This window comes from Manacus candei, unplaced genomic scaffold (genome assembly GCF_025592945.1).
Source record: "Manacus candei isolate 608988 ecotype Guabito, Panama unplaced genomic scaffold, ASM2559294v1 h1tg000069l, whole genome shotgun sequence".
Taxonomy (NCBI): Eukaryota; Metazoa; Chordata; class Aves; order Passeriformes; family Pipridae; genus Manacus; species Manacus candei.
The window spans coordinates 1,955,769-1,971,536 of record NW_026138117.1 but is presented as its reverse complement, the minus strand read 5'-3'; the positions used below and the strand labels follow the sequence as shown (position 1 = coordinate 1,971,536).

Here is a 15,768-nt window from a genome sequence, read left to right as displayed (position 1 = left end):
TCTATCCTTTACAAAGCACAATAAGAAATAATTAGCACATAGTATTGTGCGACCATAGTCTCATTTTTATACTCCTACATGCCAACACTGTTTTAATAGAATAGGAAAGAAAAGAAAACCTTAAATCATTGTGTTTTACCTGAAGCTGATTTTGCATTCTCTAGGACTTAATACAACAGTTTTTGCGTAACCAATGACTGCATCAGGATTACTCCATAATGAGAAATGTTGAGGGCTATAAAATACTGTGTGACTATTTTTAACCAGAGATCAATGTTAAGCTGATTAAATAAATGTTCTTTAATTGAAACAGAATTCCAGTTATTACACAGTAAACTACTCTTGACATTGAGAGAGAGACAGGCCAAATTCAATTTCAGATTGTCTGAGGAGTGTCTTTTAGGCTCATCTGTTTATTTTTTGTTTTGTATTATTTTGATCCAGGCTTTTTGCAGGGCTTTGGTGGGGTTTTCTGGGTTGTTTTTGTGTTGGTGGTTTTTTGGGGGTTTGAGGGGGTTTTTTTGTTTGTTTTTTATATATATATATATAAAAGGAAGAGGAGATTATGTTCATTCTGGGACAAGATCTTCTGTTCTACAGGTGATCACTGTTAGAGTAACCTCAAGCTTTCTCAACAGTGTTGCAAAACTCAGCCCCATCATAGGAGAATTCACTGATCCAGGGGGCTGAGCATGGATTGTGATGGAAATGTTAGTGGGAAGTTTTGGATCAATGGAGAGACCTCTTCCTCTCTGGTTCCACACATTTTCTCCACTATCACTGAATCTACTAGGAGGGGTGGCAGCAACCCTTACTTTGAGAGGGTGCTGTGCCTCATTTCCATTAGCCTCTTAATATCAAATTTCAGGCTTTTAAAAGAAATCATGGTGAGGAATACAACCTGCATATGAATAAAATGGGATGTACGATTAATCTCACACCCTTTTGTGGGAGATACTGCTTCTTTCTCACTCACCTGGTTTGTCTCAAGGACTAAGCAGAAGGCTCCCTGTAATTCAGCCTAGTCAACTTGGGTTGCACTCAGCAGATTGTTGATTTTTCTGACTCAAGATAAAACAGATCCACCAGTAATTCAGACCAAACCCACCAAGGTTTTGGAAGACAGGATTTGAGCCATTAAATGCCTCACAGGACTTAATATTCCTAATGAGAATTTTGACCCATTCTGACAGCCAATTATATGTGGTTTAACACACTATGATCAGAGATAAGGAAATCAAAGCCAAAGCATGATCTCATTCTTCCATATAGTGTATTAAACTATTAAAATATTTAGAGTACTCCTTCATGAAAGTGAATTAATAATTAAATGGAAGATGCCCAATGCTTTATCACAATTTATGTCCATACTTTTGTAAGAAGAGGGGCATTAGTTTATTTTAAAGAAAAAAAGGGTAGCTTAACACTGTGTAGGAGCTTTAAGATGAGAAACAAAGCCTCCACAGAATGCAGTCCCAGTTCCAAAATAATAATTCCTTCCACAGCACATTTTTAAGACGTGTTTATTTTTAAATGTAGATAATGATACATCTTTCATAGTGTACAGACTTCCTGCTTAACTGTCAATTATTACAACTGGAATATTAGTTACTTTCATACAAATAGCTAAATATATTGACAAAGGAAAATGAAGTCCTAAAAAGAAATTACTGAACATCTGCTATTGTGAATGAGTTTATCATCTGTGACTATACTCAGACTGTGTCAATACAAACTTTCAGGCACAGCATACTCCCTGGAGATGGTTCCTTTTTATCTGCACAATAACTGCATTCGTAATTAAATATATGGATTCTTAAAATTTTGATTGTCTAGTTCTGCAAATTGTTCATAAAACAGAAGGTTAAGAATGACCAAATCTGATGTTTATGCTGACAATCAATTTGATTAATACCATATGTTGGGGGATTACACCTTTTTCCTTTTATATGTGTTCTTAGCATTCTGATATAAACTAAATGAAAGAGAAAGCTTATTTGAGTCTTGAAAGTATAAATTACTATGAGTTCCAACCGACTACAACATGAGCAACAAGAAGATAGCACATCCCAATGGTACAGGATACAATCATCATGGGGAAACCTAACCTGAAAGAAAAAGAAAATAAAGATTAACAAGGATACAATAGTTTGCTCTCCAACCAATTTACAAAAAGGAAATTTAACTTATCCTACACATTCCAAGTGACAAATATGCTTACAGCAATGCCAAAAGCATAGATGTACTGAGCATATGACAGTCTAATATTCAAAATTATATTTCTACTTCCAGCCTATTTTAGAGATACAAGGTCAAAATTCACATAATTTCATTGTTTTCAGGACATCTCCTCCAATGTACACTGTCTCAGAATCTGGTGTACCTTGTTTTATTGTTGTGTGTTTTTTCCTCAAATTCAACATGCAACATACCAGTAAAATAATGATTCTTACAAATTATGCATCATTAGAATAGATTTTCAAAGGTGTATCACTTCAGGTTAGTTGTGTAATGCTGGTATGGCACTTTGTAACTTAATATGGATGAAACTCTTTAAATGGTTTCCCTGTTGATCTGTCAGCTATCATTCTTCTTACAAACATACCTCTCAAGTCTAACAGACTGTTGGAAATCAACCCCAGGCACCTGTAAAAATGTTAAAACTCTGCTATTCTATTAAAACAACTATTTCTTTTTCCCCACAGAATAAGATTTTATAGTTTTCTTTAGACTGACAGAGACAGCAGAGACAGACAAGTGGAAAGGATGTTGTGGAGTTGGCCAAGTCCTGCTCTCCTAAATTTGTAGGTCTTTCAGATGTGTGAAAAGAAGGAAGTTTTCTGAAACTCAAAAGCATTATTGTATGATACTTGGGATCTGTGAAGAACCACTGCTGTGATCACATTCATTTTTTTTTATACTACTAAAATCACAAGGAGAACTGAGATGAGAAATGGTCATGCCACTAATGACCCTCCTTATATACTTTCTTTTGTCTAGTTCAGACAAGAGTTTCCATAAAACTCAGCAAAGCATGGCAAGGGTCTCTGAAGTACAGCATTTCATTTATTCTTTTCCTTAAACTAAGAGCAACTTACTCCATGTGGCTATATTAACTGTACCTTTTTGCCTTACTTATTAGGAGCCCTTAGGAAGGTTCCTCAAGCCTATTTCCCTCTAACAAAGGACTAACAAAGATGTCCATTTTTGTAGCGGACAGGAGGACACCATTCTCTGAGCTTGGTTGAATGAATAGCTCCTTCCTTTAGGAATCTACAGCTAGAAGGGACCATTTGGGGCATTAAGTCTGGCCCCCACTTCCTCAGACTATGAAACCACCTGCATAAAATGAAAATTAAACTTCTCAATCTGTCATTGATGTCTGCTTTCTACCTGCAGCTGCAACATTACTCTGAGATCCTCAAGAGACAGTTTCCTTCATTGGTGTTTTTCTGAAAAGCTGACTGGCAGAAGCATAGATGAGACCAGCAGATCGGAAGTGCTATCACCTTTAACAATCATTGGTTCGAGTTACTAACAAGGGAATTTTACCAGGGGTGAAAGTCACTGCTAACACAAAAATAATCAGCTCTACTATAAAGTTTGCAGAATAACTAGGAAATTAAGAACACAAACACTCTAAAAAATACATTGAAATTATTTAGGAAAGAACAAGTTTGTCCATAATGGCCACTCTTCACGGCTACTCTTGGCCCAGTATCAAAGTGAGCCAATCTCACATACTAGTAGAAATACATGGAAACCAAGAACAAAAGGAAATCCTTGCAAGATAGGAAATGTACAAAGAGAAAACTGACAGGGCTGCCAGATCGTCTCATTTCTGTCTCCTTGACATTAATTGGAAGAAGCTGGACTGTCTCCATGTGTCCAAAAGTGTTCCTGTGTCCATCACCCAAAATTGCCTGCAAGATCTGCCCAGAAGGACAGCTCCCACCATGACTGGCTCCAGAGGTTTTCTCCTTCCTCTCTCTTGGGTTTTGGACCTGGTATGCTGGCCTCTTCCACATTTTGGTATTGGGCATCATTATTGCTGTTCTGGCTCCAAAGACATTAATGTTAAGCTGCTATTTGAACTTGGGAAAAGAGAAAGCGAGAGTAGAGAGAAGGGCCAGCTGTGTCCAACAGGTGAATGGTGAAAGGAGAGAAAAATTATTAGAAAGGGTCACAGAATTGTCACAACTTTCAAATATTTCCTGCAAAGTCTGAAATCTGTTTAGAGGATTTATTTTTCTTCTTTTTGTTCATATGAACATGCATAATAGTGCAGAGAAGTGTTATTTTTTTTCCAGTCTGACTGGTCAGATCCTTGCTTTTGAACAACTAGTTTCTTGAAAGAGCTGCATCTCTATTCAGTCACTAAACTATGATAGAGCTGATAATATTGTAAAACAGCTGAGCTGAAGCATCTCCTGAAGTTATTTTAATTTAAAACAAATGGCAAAAATTAAATAAGTTAATTGGCTGGCTAGCAAACTGCTCCTCAGACTCTTTGCTTTTTTCTCTCAGCAAATCTGATCTGCAGCATTTCCTAATCTCACTTAGACAAAAGTGTCCTAATAGGACAAAAAAAGTAAAATCAGCAACAACTACAAAAATAAAATAGAGTGGCTAAAAAAACGTGCTACATCCTTCAGTATATCTAATGAATGCTCTTCACAGCTCTGTCTATATGACAGGCTGGTGAGCCGGAGATTGCTACAACTCTCATAAGAACACTGGCTGTTGTTTGACAGAAAACATAAATCTATTGACCTCACAGTTAGCAAACAATGAGCTGGCACTGGGAGGAGTGGGGACAGAGCAGATCTTAATCTGTATTAATGCAACCTAACAAATCTCCCTGGAGAATGGACAGTAGTTCAGCAGCAAATGGCAATACGTCTTTGTGAAGACTGGCAAGGGGAGGGAAGGACCCAGAAAGACTGAAAGTCTAATTGACCACTGAAAACAAAACAAAAAAGCTCTCTCGAGCTTGGAGGAACTGCATGAAAGAGAATGGATTAATTATACAAGGCCACATACAGGAACTATGATCATACCCCCACCATCACAGTGCCAGTCAGATGTGTAGCTGGAGCCAGAAACAGTTTATGGAGGAACCTCATTTCACTTAGTGTGGATGTTTGCACAGGGCACAACTGTGAAACTGTTACTCTCATTGCATGGACAATTACCCCTCAACTTGAGGTCTGAATTTCAGACATGCTGGCCTGAGCACTAATGTAATTGGATCAAATTCAATGTGGAATTTGTGTACCAGAGAGAGAGGAGATAAACTCAGTCAGTAAGTAATAGTTACTGCAGAGTTAGTCAATTACTTGAGTTGGTTCAGTGCCCTGTTATGCTATTTACACTAACCATTGCTCCCAGGGAACATAAAATTCCTGTCTCAGGCCACATACAACACAATGTATAGCTGCAAATGTTTTCTTTAGTTAAATATTAAGTCCAAGAATTCATTTTAAACAATGAAAAATTACTTCCAGGAACTCTAATTTCCAGCATACTTCTTGGAGTCAAAGAGTACCATGTCATTCAGTTGCTCCTGTCCAGCAGAAAGGATCAGTAGAGTTTAGAAGTCATAAAAACCTTTCTTGTACTAAAACTTCAGATTCATAAGAAACAGTAAGGATATTTGGCATAAAAATACATTTTTGTGTCCTGCACTGGGCAGGCTTTCCTTGCCTCTCCCTCTCTGCAGACAGGGATATACACATAGCTGGCATGGTTTAAAAGGTACATCCTGACTCTCCACAGCCAGCTGAGGGAGTTTCTACCACTGCAGAGAGGAAGCAAGGTCAGATACAAGGAGGGGAAGGATGGCCACATCTAGCATTCACTCCACTCTTCCCCTCCACCTCTTCATGAGAGAAGCTTACATGTAAAACTGCTATCTAAGTGAAATCGACCAGCTTAAATGTACACAAAAAACAGATGTTAGCTCTGTGTGAGATAGAGTATTTCTAGTGAGAGCCCCAGGGATTTGTCTTAGACAAAGTTTTACTTATTAATAACTTCAGCGAACCAGTAACAAAGAGCTTGCAAATCGTCCCAGCACAGGACTAATGTCAGACTCCGTGTAGACCAGAATTCAGCATGTTCTTAACAAATCAAAATGAGAATTTGAAATTAAGAAAATGAAACTCTGTGAAGGTAAGTGTGAAATGTATATTAGAAGTCAACCATGGGCACAAGAACAGCAAGGAAAGTGAAGCTTTTCACTGGAAGTGACCTAAATATTTCTAATTCTGCCTCACTGCAAGATTTCTGGCTCTGTATTTACTTAGAGAAAAGCAAACCTTTGTATGGTTATGTTGGGAATAAATTCCATTTTTAATAAGTTTCTACAGAAGTGAATATTACAGTTTTCTTAGGTTATAAGTTATCCAATATTATTTGCTAAATAATAATACTGAAGCCTTTGGGGTTGGAATTGAGTTTTCTTGGACAAACTGATCTCCTACATTACCTTAAAGCTCTATTTTGTGATGCTTCAAGAGCCAGTAAGACCCAGTATTACAAGACCCAAGTTCAGTGCCCTGTTCTGCCTGATTTGGGACACGAAATATATGTTCTCATGCATGCAAACCTTGCCTATAGGCACTGCCTTCACGGACAGCTCATAACTTGCACAGCCTGTGCATCCATGGGGAAATCTGTGGAAGGAGCACACCTCCAAGGAAATGGGGAACCTTCGGTGGATTCTCAGTGGAAAAGCAACAGCAGAAATCTCCCAAGACCAAACCACCGGCAGTGAAAGAACTTTGGTGGTAGACAGGGGTAAGAGTTAAAAAGAGTTGAAGCTAATTTCTACTCCTATTTGTGTTTGCAATTTAATGCACAATTTAAATTCAACTGATGGAGTTTGAATCAGGCTTAAAATTTTGCTTTTCTTGCTTCATCTCAGTTTCATACTATAAGTTATGTAGAAGGTATAATGTCAGCTTTGCAGAAAAGGACAGAGGGTTCATAGTGGACACCAAGTTGAACATGAGCCAGTTATGTGCCTTTACAGCAAGGAAGGCTAATGGTATCTTGGGCTGCATTAGGAAAAGTATTGCCATCAGATCAAGGGAGGTGACCCTTCCCTCTATTCGGTATGGATGTGGCTACACCTGGAGTGCTGCATCCAATTCTGGGATTGCCAGTACAAGAGGCATGGGCATAATGGAGAGAGTCCAGTGAAGGGCCACAAAGATGATGATTAAGGGACCGGAGTATCAGTAACACAAGGGAAGGTGTGGGATCTGGGACTGTGCAGCCCGGAGAAGAGAAAGCTCGGAGAGAAATTCAGCAATGTGTTTAAGTTCTTGAAAGGATGGTGTAAAGAATACAGTGCCAGGCCCTCTTCAGTGATGCCCAGTAAAAGGACCAGAGACGGTGGGTACAAACCGAAACACAGGAAGTTCTGTCTGGACATCAGGAAACACTTTTTTACTGTATTGTTGACAAAGCACTGGTACAGGTTGCCCAGGGAGATTGTGGAGTCTCCATCCTTGGAAGTATTCAAAAGTCACATGGATGTGGGTCTGGGAAATAGGCTCTAGGTCATCCTGTTTGAGAGGGACCTCCAGAGGTCCCTTTCAACCTCAGTCAGTCTGTGATTCTCACTCACCTACTTGTTCCTCTGTTATTCAACATAGGATAAGTACCATCTGCACACCTGAAAACTGACATCTCACCAGAAAATATTTAACAAAGAACAAAAGACATATAATTCTTCTCAATCTTGGACAGTCTCTCATTGTATGCAGCACTTTGCTCTGGAATTATGATAATCATGAGCTCATTTTAAAAGAACATCTAAAAGTCTACGAAAGCAGACGTGGGTGTGGGCATACTTAGGACATACATAAGGTTAGTTCTGAATGAAAGTTACACGTTTTAATGAAGTTACACCTTTTAATTGAATTTGCAAAGTAGTACTCTTTTCAACAAAACGATATAACCACAGTACTCATCCTATTTCTTTTCCTTTCTTTCAGTGCAGAGTACCTTATGAGTCTCCTATCATTTCAGTTGTATTAACATTTCCATCATTCCTAGTCTTTGACATACTGATCCATTTCTTCTGAAAGGAAAATATGGACTATAATAACAGCTTAAAGGAAACATATTCAAAATGTTTATCACATGCCCATGACTCCTTCAAATCCAGACACCTGTTGTAGCTCAGAAACAGGTGGCTAAAATTAAAGTGATCATTAATTTAACATTAAATTGCTCTGAATTTCATATAGTCTGTAATTACATAAAAATTACAGTGTGGTTACCTGCTAGTTACCATACACAGGAGTTCCTGTGTAATTTAAATCACAGAACAAAACCTATAATTCTATTTTCTTCTGCTTGCTGAAATTATAATAATTTCTCATGATATTCTATCTCTTTTGAGTCTATGCCAAGATTTCCCATAGAATTACTGTCAGGAATAAAACTTAAGATAGGGAAAATCATATCCTGAGTGAGAAAACATAAAGGTGTTATATTGTGCCTCCTATAGTCTAGAACATCCTCCTAAAGGTGTTTTGCTGTAACCTCAACATAGTTATATACAGAACAAGCAATGGGCCTTTCCTTGGTCTCCCAAAATTCTGATTACCAAAAGAAAAAAAGTGCAGGGAACTACAGGCCTGTAACCTGACTTCAGTGTTGGGGAAGGTCATGGAGCAGATCATCTTGAATGCCATCACACAGCACTTGCAGGACAACCAGGGGATCAGGACAAGCAAGGACAGGTTTATTAAAGGCAAGTCCTGCTTAACCAACCTCACCTCCTTCTATGACAAGGTGACCCACTTAGTGGATGAGCAAAAGGGTATGGATGTTTTTTGCCTGGATTTTAATAAAGCCTGTGACACTGCTTCCCACAACATTCTCCTGGAGAAACTGGCTGCTCATGGCTTAGACAGATGCACTGTTTCTTGGGTAAAAAAATGGCTGGATGGCCATGTTCAGAGAGTGGTGGTCAATGAAGTTACATGCAGCTGGTGGCCAGTTACTAGTGATGTTCTCCAGGGCTCAGTACTGGGGTTAGTCCTGTTTAGTATCTTTACCAATGATCTGGAGGTGGGAATTGAGTGCACTCTCAGTTTGTAGATGGCACCAAGCTGGGCAAGAGTGTTGATCTGCTGCAGGATAGGAAAGCTTTGCAGAGGGATCTGGACAGGCTGGATTGATGGGTTGAGGCCAATTGTATGGGGTTCAACAAGGCAAAGTACCATGTCCTGTACTTGGGTCACAACAACCCCATGCATTTCTATAAGCTTGGGAAAGAGTGACTGGAAAGCTGCCCTATCAAAAAGAACCTGGGGGTGCTGGCAGACAGCCACTGAACATGAGCCAGCAGTGTGCCCAGGTGACCAAGAAGTCCAGTGGCATCCAGGCTTGTATCAGAAATAGTGTGGCCAGGACTAGGGAAGTGACCGGAAGTGCCCTGTACTCAGCACTGGTGAGGTCACACCTTGAGTGTCCAGTTCTGGGTCTCTCACTTCAAAAAAGACATTGAGGTGCTGAAGCACGTGTAGAGAAGGGCAACAGAGTTGGTGAAGGGTTTAGTGACAAAGTCCTATGAGGAGCCTGGAGAAAAGGAGGCTCGGGGGGACCTTATCACTCTTTGCAACCACCTGAAAGGAGGTTGTGTCAAGGTGGGGGTCAGCCTCTTCTCCCAGGCAACTAGAGACAGAACAAGAGGAAATGGCCTCAAGTTGCACCAGGGCAGGCTTAGGTTTGATATTCAAAAAAATTTCTTCACTTCGAGGGTGGTTAGGCATTGGAACAGGCTGCTCAGGGAAGTGTGGATTCACCATCCCTGGAGGTAGACTCTGCAATGTTAGGCTAATGGTTGGATTTGATAATATTAAGGGTGTATTACAACATAAATAATTCTAAGATTCTATGATCATCAGGGAACCATCTTCTATATAGACAGAGTAGTTCACTTCATACCCTACTAAAGTAGAACATGCCATGATAAAGTGTGGCATAAAGATTCAAGATGATCTGTTAGTGATTTTTCTATTTTATCAAAACTTCATGTCATCCTTGGATCTTTTGTCATATCTTAGCAATGTATTTGTTCTCCACATCCTCTAGGCAGACTCCAAAACAAGTTTAGTCCTCAGCTTGTTGCTTTGTTGTGAAACCTTCATGCCATTCTAAAGTCTAGGGAATGCAAATATATGTAATTGGTTCAGCTTCTTGGGAAAGCCATACTTATTCCTCTCCCACATATCTGTGTAGTGAGATGTAGTTGTGAGTCTGAGTTTAAGAAGATTAAAATCATTATGGCCAACTAGAAGAGAAAATCAATGAAGTATGTCTTCTCTGACAGTACTTATTTTCATTAATTGTTTGAATGGTTCTGATACAAATATTCTACTAATGAGACAGATTTATACAAAACTGTATAAGGTTTACTGTGCAAAAAATGAATGCATTAGGACTGCTGAAATAGGTTTTGCAATGTTTGCAGTTATAGTTTCTGCATTTTATGAAATATTTAACATATTGTAAACTCACTTCTGACAATCATATGCTTTTTTGCCTTGCAAAAAGCAAATTTGAGGCTTAAGGACATTTTCATTAAAATACCTTTTTATAGCTCAAATCTCTCTGCTATAGAAATGTCTCATAAAATAAAATGTTTTGTGTATTTTTGAAACAAACTGTATCCACAAATTTTTTAGACTAAACTGTATTTCTATGTAGTCTAAACAAATCAGACGTAATGGATATGGCAGAAATTAACTGTGATTTATTTTAGTTCCAAAATGTTTCAAATTAAATAACCTTGACAGATTCTATATTATCTTGCATTTTGTCATGAATTCAGGAATGGAAGTTGCCTGAATGTTACTTCCACTAATGCCCTTAATCCCCACCCTCACAAATGGTATCTTGAGGCACTTTTCTTAGGTTTTATTTTCTTCCAAATGTACTCTTTCATTTTGATTAAAGCACAAGATAAAAGGAAATTACATTTTTACAGAAGAGACTAATCAGTCGATTCTTTAATAATTTCATCAGAGCACTCTCAACTATTTTAAAAGCCCTGGACTTTGCTAAAAAGCCAGATGTTGTGTAAGAAAGAGTATGTTCCACCCTGTTCCCCTCTTCTCTTTCTCTCCACTTCGAGATTCCCATTCACGTGCCACACAATGTGATGTTAGAGAGCTCACGTACAGCAGTTCACCAGGACAAAGGAGCAATGCAATTGCATTTTGAATTAAGAAGTAGAAGGATGTTTCTTGTGCACTAATGATGATTTTTCATTATGAACTCAGCAGATGCCTACTGCTAAAAGGCTGTTGATGATGTAAGGCCAGTAAACTTTTCACCACAAAGCACATGCTATAGGCCACACAGTCTAAGCGAAGAGCAGAGAGTGGAGATTTTCATTCCAGCAGTGTGTACTTGGAGGGTTCTCTCCCACCCACCATGAAATGTCAATCAAAGGCAAATAAGGGGGCAGATGGAGCCTCAAAGCCTTCACTGCCATCACGGTGAACTACACTGTACAGGTCTTCCTCCCAGAAAAGCCACAGATATGAGCTCACTACAAGGAAAACTTCTATAAACTGCAGGTCTAATTTTAAGTGCACTAGCAAACTAAGATTAAATAAAGTGAATGCTACTCTAAGTGTATCCATTCCACAGCATGTTAAAGTTCCCAGATACAAAGCACTAAAAAAATAAGTAATATATAAATATATCCCTCTGGATTGTCACAGATATATACCAACATTTCCAATGAGATGAAAGACAATCATAGAATGGCCTGGGTTGGAAGAGACCTTAAAGACCATCCAGTTACAACACCTTCCACTAGAACAGGCTGCTCAGAGTTCCATCCAGCCTGGACTTGAACACTTTCAGGGATGGGCCATCCACAACTTCTCTGGGCAACCTGTTCCAGTGCGTCACCATCCTCACAGTAAAGAATTTCTTCCTTATATCTTATCTAAAGATACTCTCTTTCAATTTCAAGTCATTACCCTTGTCCTGCCACTACATGTTCTTGTAAATAGTCTTTCCCCACCTGTCTTGTAGGTTCTCTTCAGGTACTGGAAGGCCACAACTAGATTACGCTGAGGAGATTTAACAGATGGACAAAATAGAAAAAATATAGTATAGAGAGGCAGGTAAGTACCACTAGCAGGATGTTTTAATGTGAGTTTAACTACATAGCCAGCTCACAGATGTTGCAAGTCAATCAGAATCATCACTGTCTAATTGTTACAGATGGCAGATAGGTGTCACTCAGGCCTGCCTTGGGAATAGGAATTAGAGTGACTGAAATGAGGGAAAAACAAGAATAAAATAATTAGATTTTTTTTTTTTAATTATGAAGATAATTAACTATGTTCATATTTCCCCCAAATGGGTGAAAACTAAGATGGTTGCTACACTAGTTTCTCCTTCCCTCCTCCTATCTCCACCTCTGCAGTGGAAAAGATGGATTGCTACTCCAGGAACACAAGCATGGAGTATAAACCCATATGGGCATTTCTTCATGGACCTACACTGAACTGGTAACAGAACACAAGAATGTCATAGAAATTTGCCAGCAAGTGAGTTATGTTGAGATCATCTGGGCCAACCATTTACACTCAGGCTACATGCACTCTCGTCTTCGTCCTTTTTCTGTTTTAGTCTTTTGAACAATTAAACAGTTGGTTTAAGTGTCATCAAGTGATTCTGTACCATCCTTAATCCCACCACAGAAACACACTATTAACTTTCTTAAATAGCAGTATTATTTTTTCAGATATGTTTTAGACATTTTCTATTTTAGTTTATTTCTCTGAATTTGGCCTTTCCAGCTAAGGTCAATACACTTTTGAATTTCCTGTCTTAGATACAGAAGGTACAGTGATGCATTTTAATGCATTTCAGCTGTAGCATTATGAAACAAAATCTGAAACAAAACCATGGTATTAATATCCTTACAGTGCCAGAGATGTAATATGAGTATTTCTTGACTGGAATAATTAGATGGGGTTTTTTTCCCTTTTGTCTTTAGAAATTCTATTCTTTAAATAATTTCCATAGTACTAGGAAAGCAATTTACCTGTATGACACTTGGTTTTGAATCTCTAATAGTTTTTGTTTAGCCTTCATTATCAGCAAATAGTAATGGAAATAATAACTGGCTTAACAACAAATGAACCCAGAAGAAGACACAAATATTTTTTAAATTGTTTAGTAACATTTAGTAATATATGTCAAACAGTACTACAAAGACAAAAAACATAAAGACGAAAAACCTCCAACACAGCACTGGTTTTCAAACTTTCCTAGAATGAATACTTTCCTTTTTCTTTAGTGACTTCTTCAAGGTTCATAGAATAAAATTGACAAGTTGCAATAAAAAAAACCCAAAGACTCAAACAAACAAACAAACAAACCCCCCTCAAAAAACTCCAAAACCCAACAAAACCTTATCTATTTTTCAGGAACAAGTTTGGTATCTGCTCCCATAAAAGTGGCTCTTTATCACTATCAATTTAAAACCACTATCATTACCTAAGCATTGTAATTTTAGCCTATTAAGTTGCTATATATCTGTTTTAAAATTTAGAGTAGCCCTTTTTAAGTAACCTTCATCGAAGATAAAAAACTACAAGTGTTGAACAGGAAGTTAGTATTCAAGGGGTTTACTAGTGCTGTTTACATTAAAGCAATACCCTGAGTGTAAATATAATCAGGAAGATAATTATTTTTTTTAAGTTGTCAAAATTCACTGCTAAGTTCAAGCAGTAAAAAGCAAAGAATACAGTAAATACTACTACATCTGTTATGTGACAAATAATATCTAGTTTACACAAGAAGATAAGAATCTATTTACTATTGCATTAAAAGCACTACTTCCTTCAAGCAGTTCTAATTTCAAATGCATTCCAATGAAAATAACGTAAACAGTAAATCCTCCTTTCTTCTGATTGTGTTGGGAGACATCAGAATAGTCTGTCTGACACATTATCTAGTAACAGAGGGGAAAATCACTTTGCCAGTTCTATTAAAAATATCAAATTATTTGAGAAAATGAAATGCTCTGTAAAACCATGATTATGATGTAACTCCAAATGTCTGTATGATGCTTTGGCAGGCAAACATGAAGCATGTAATAAAACAAACTCAAGCTGAGAACTAATATTTTCTCTTAAGAACACTTGTTAGTCAACGTACATATAGCAAATGTGTATAAGCTTCATACTGACAATGTACTCTTGAGTTTCCCAGACTTATGTCTCTTTCTGCCATCTAGTTTACCTTTTTGTTTGGATCTCCTGCAAACTGTTTTGTAAAACAGTGTTTAGAGACACATAATTTCTCCAAGCAAGTATTCTCAATCCAGCATTTTCTGTCTAATTCTGGTAATTGCCAAAATACCTTATTTAATTAGAAAATTACTTTCTAATTTCAGCAATATTTGAATAAGACTCTTGTTCAGCAACTATAGTGACTGTCTAATCAAATTTAGCATGTTATAATTAACTGGAAACTTGGCAACTGATGAATCTGAATGAAGCTGAAAAAAGTAGGAATTTTTTGGAAAACAAAGCCAATTTGTATCAGCACATAAGACATTACACATGTAAGAATTCAAATATGTGTTGATCAATACAAACAACTTTGTATGAAATTTATATCATCTCCCAGGTGGAACAGAAACTGAACTGAGTTCAGGAAGTTTGGCTTTTTATCTTCCCGAGTCAAATTACAAAGAGCATGGAAATGAGCAAGCACTTCATCAGTTCTTCTCTTCTTACAATCATCTCTACTTGGCTGAACTTGTTCTCTTCCCAAGTTCCCTTTCCTCCCTTCTCCCACCAACTCACTTATCCCCAGCTTATGACACACATTTTGTCAGAACAGGACTATCTTCCACCCAATTTGTTTAGGAGCTCAAACCCTGTTTCTGGGCATATAACTGAAATGAATCACCTTCTAGGAGCTGTTCCTTTACATTAACTACAATGACAGCCAAGTGTGGAAATAAAGATATCAACACTGTAGAATGGAAAAGTGAGGTGAGATAAATCTTTCTGTTACTGACAAGAAGCTCCATGAACACAAGAAAATAGTGAAACCTTATTTTGTACCAATTTGTGTCTTAAGTTTGATTGACTTTCTGTCTAAGTAGAAATCTTACTACTGTAACTTATAATGATGCTCACCTGCGTGGATTTTTTCAATGTGTAAAGAAGTATAGCCTCAGACTGCTCTTTCTTTCAGAGGAAATATTAATAGGGTTTCTTTTCCTCTTCCCAGCCACTGACTTTGATGACATTTCAGAGATTTTAATTATATTTGAGAAATGCAGCCCCCTTTACCCACCATTCTCCCCCCTCTCAAAAGTGTTTGAAGTTGATAAGCATATTCAGAAGTTATTAGGTGGAAAACACAACGACATATTCACAGCAAGATGATTGCACAGGAAAGCAGATGAAAAGTTAGGCTTTGATGGAAAGAGAGGAACAAAAAGCTTTTCAAAGGCATTCTTTTCTGAAACATACTTGTTACAAGGAGATAACTTGATATAACTCAGGAAGGATTAGACAAATACCTAGTTTTGCATGTGCTTACATTATATATAGTTCTAGTCTCAGAGTGCTCTGTATTATCAGAGTGCTTATAGGTGTGCAAAGATAACAGAGAAGACAAAGAAATATGGATTTAAAATTCAGAATGAATTAGCATACATTTTGATTTGAAATTTCATGTAATCCCTAAGGAGTTGTT

General features: G+C 37.8%; 1 protein-coding gene across 1 annotated transcript in view; it reads right to left on the bottom strand.

The window, feature by feature from the left end:
- Positions 1 to 1,527: 1,527 nt before the first annotated feature.
- Positions 1,528 to 15,768, bottom strand: part of OCA2 (OCA2 melanosomal transmembrane protein) — a 171,604-nt gene continuing 157,363 nt past the window's right edge. Inside the window, exon 23 of the mRNA XM_051806902.1 lies at positions 1,528 to 2,108. Coding sequence (XP_051662862.1) covers positions 2,021 to 2,108 — 88 coding nt within the window. The 3' untranslated portion in view covers positions 1,528 to 2,020. The remainder of the gene's footprint in view (positions 2,109 to 15,768) is intronic.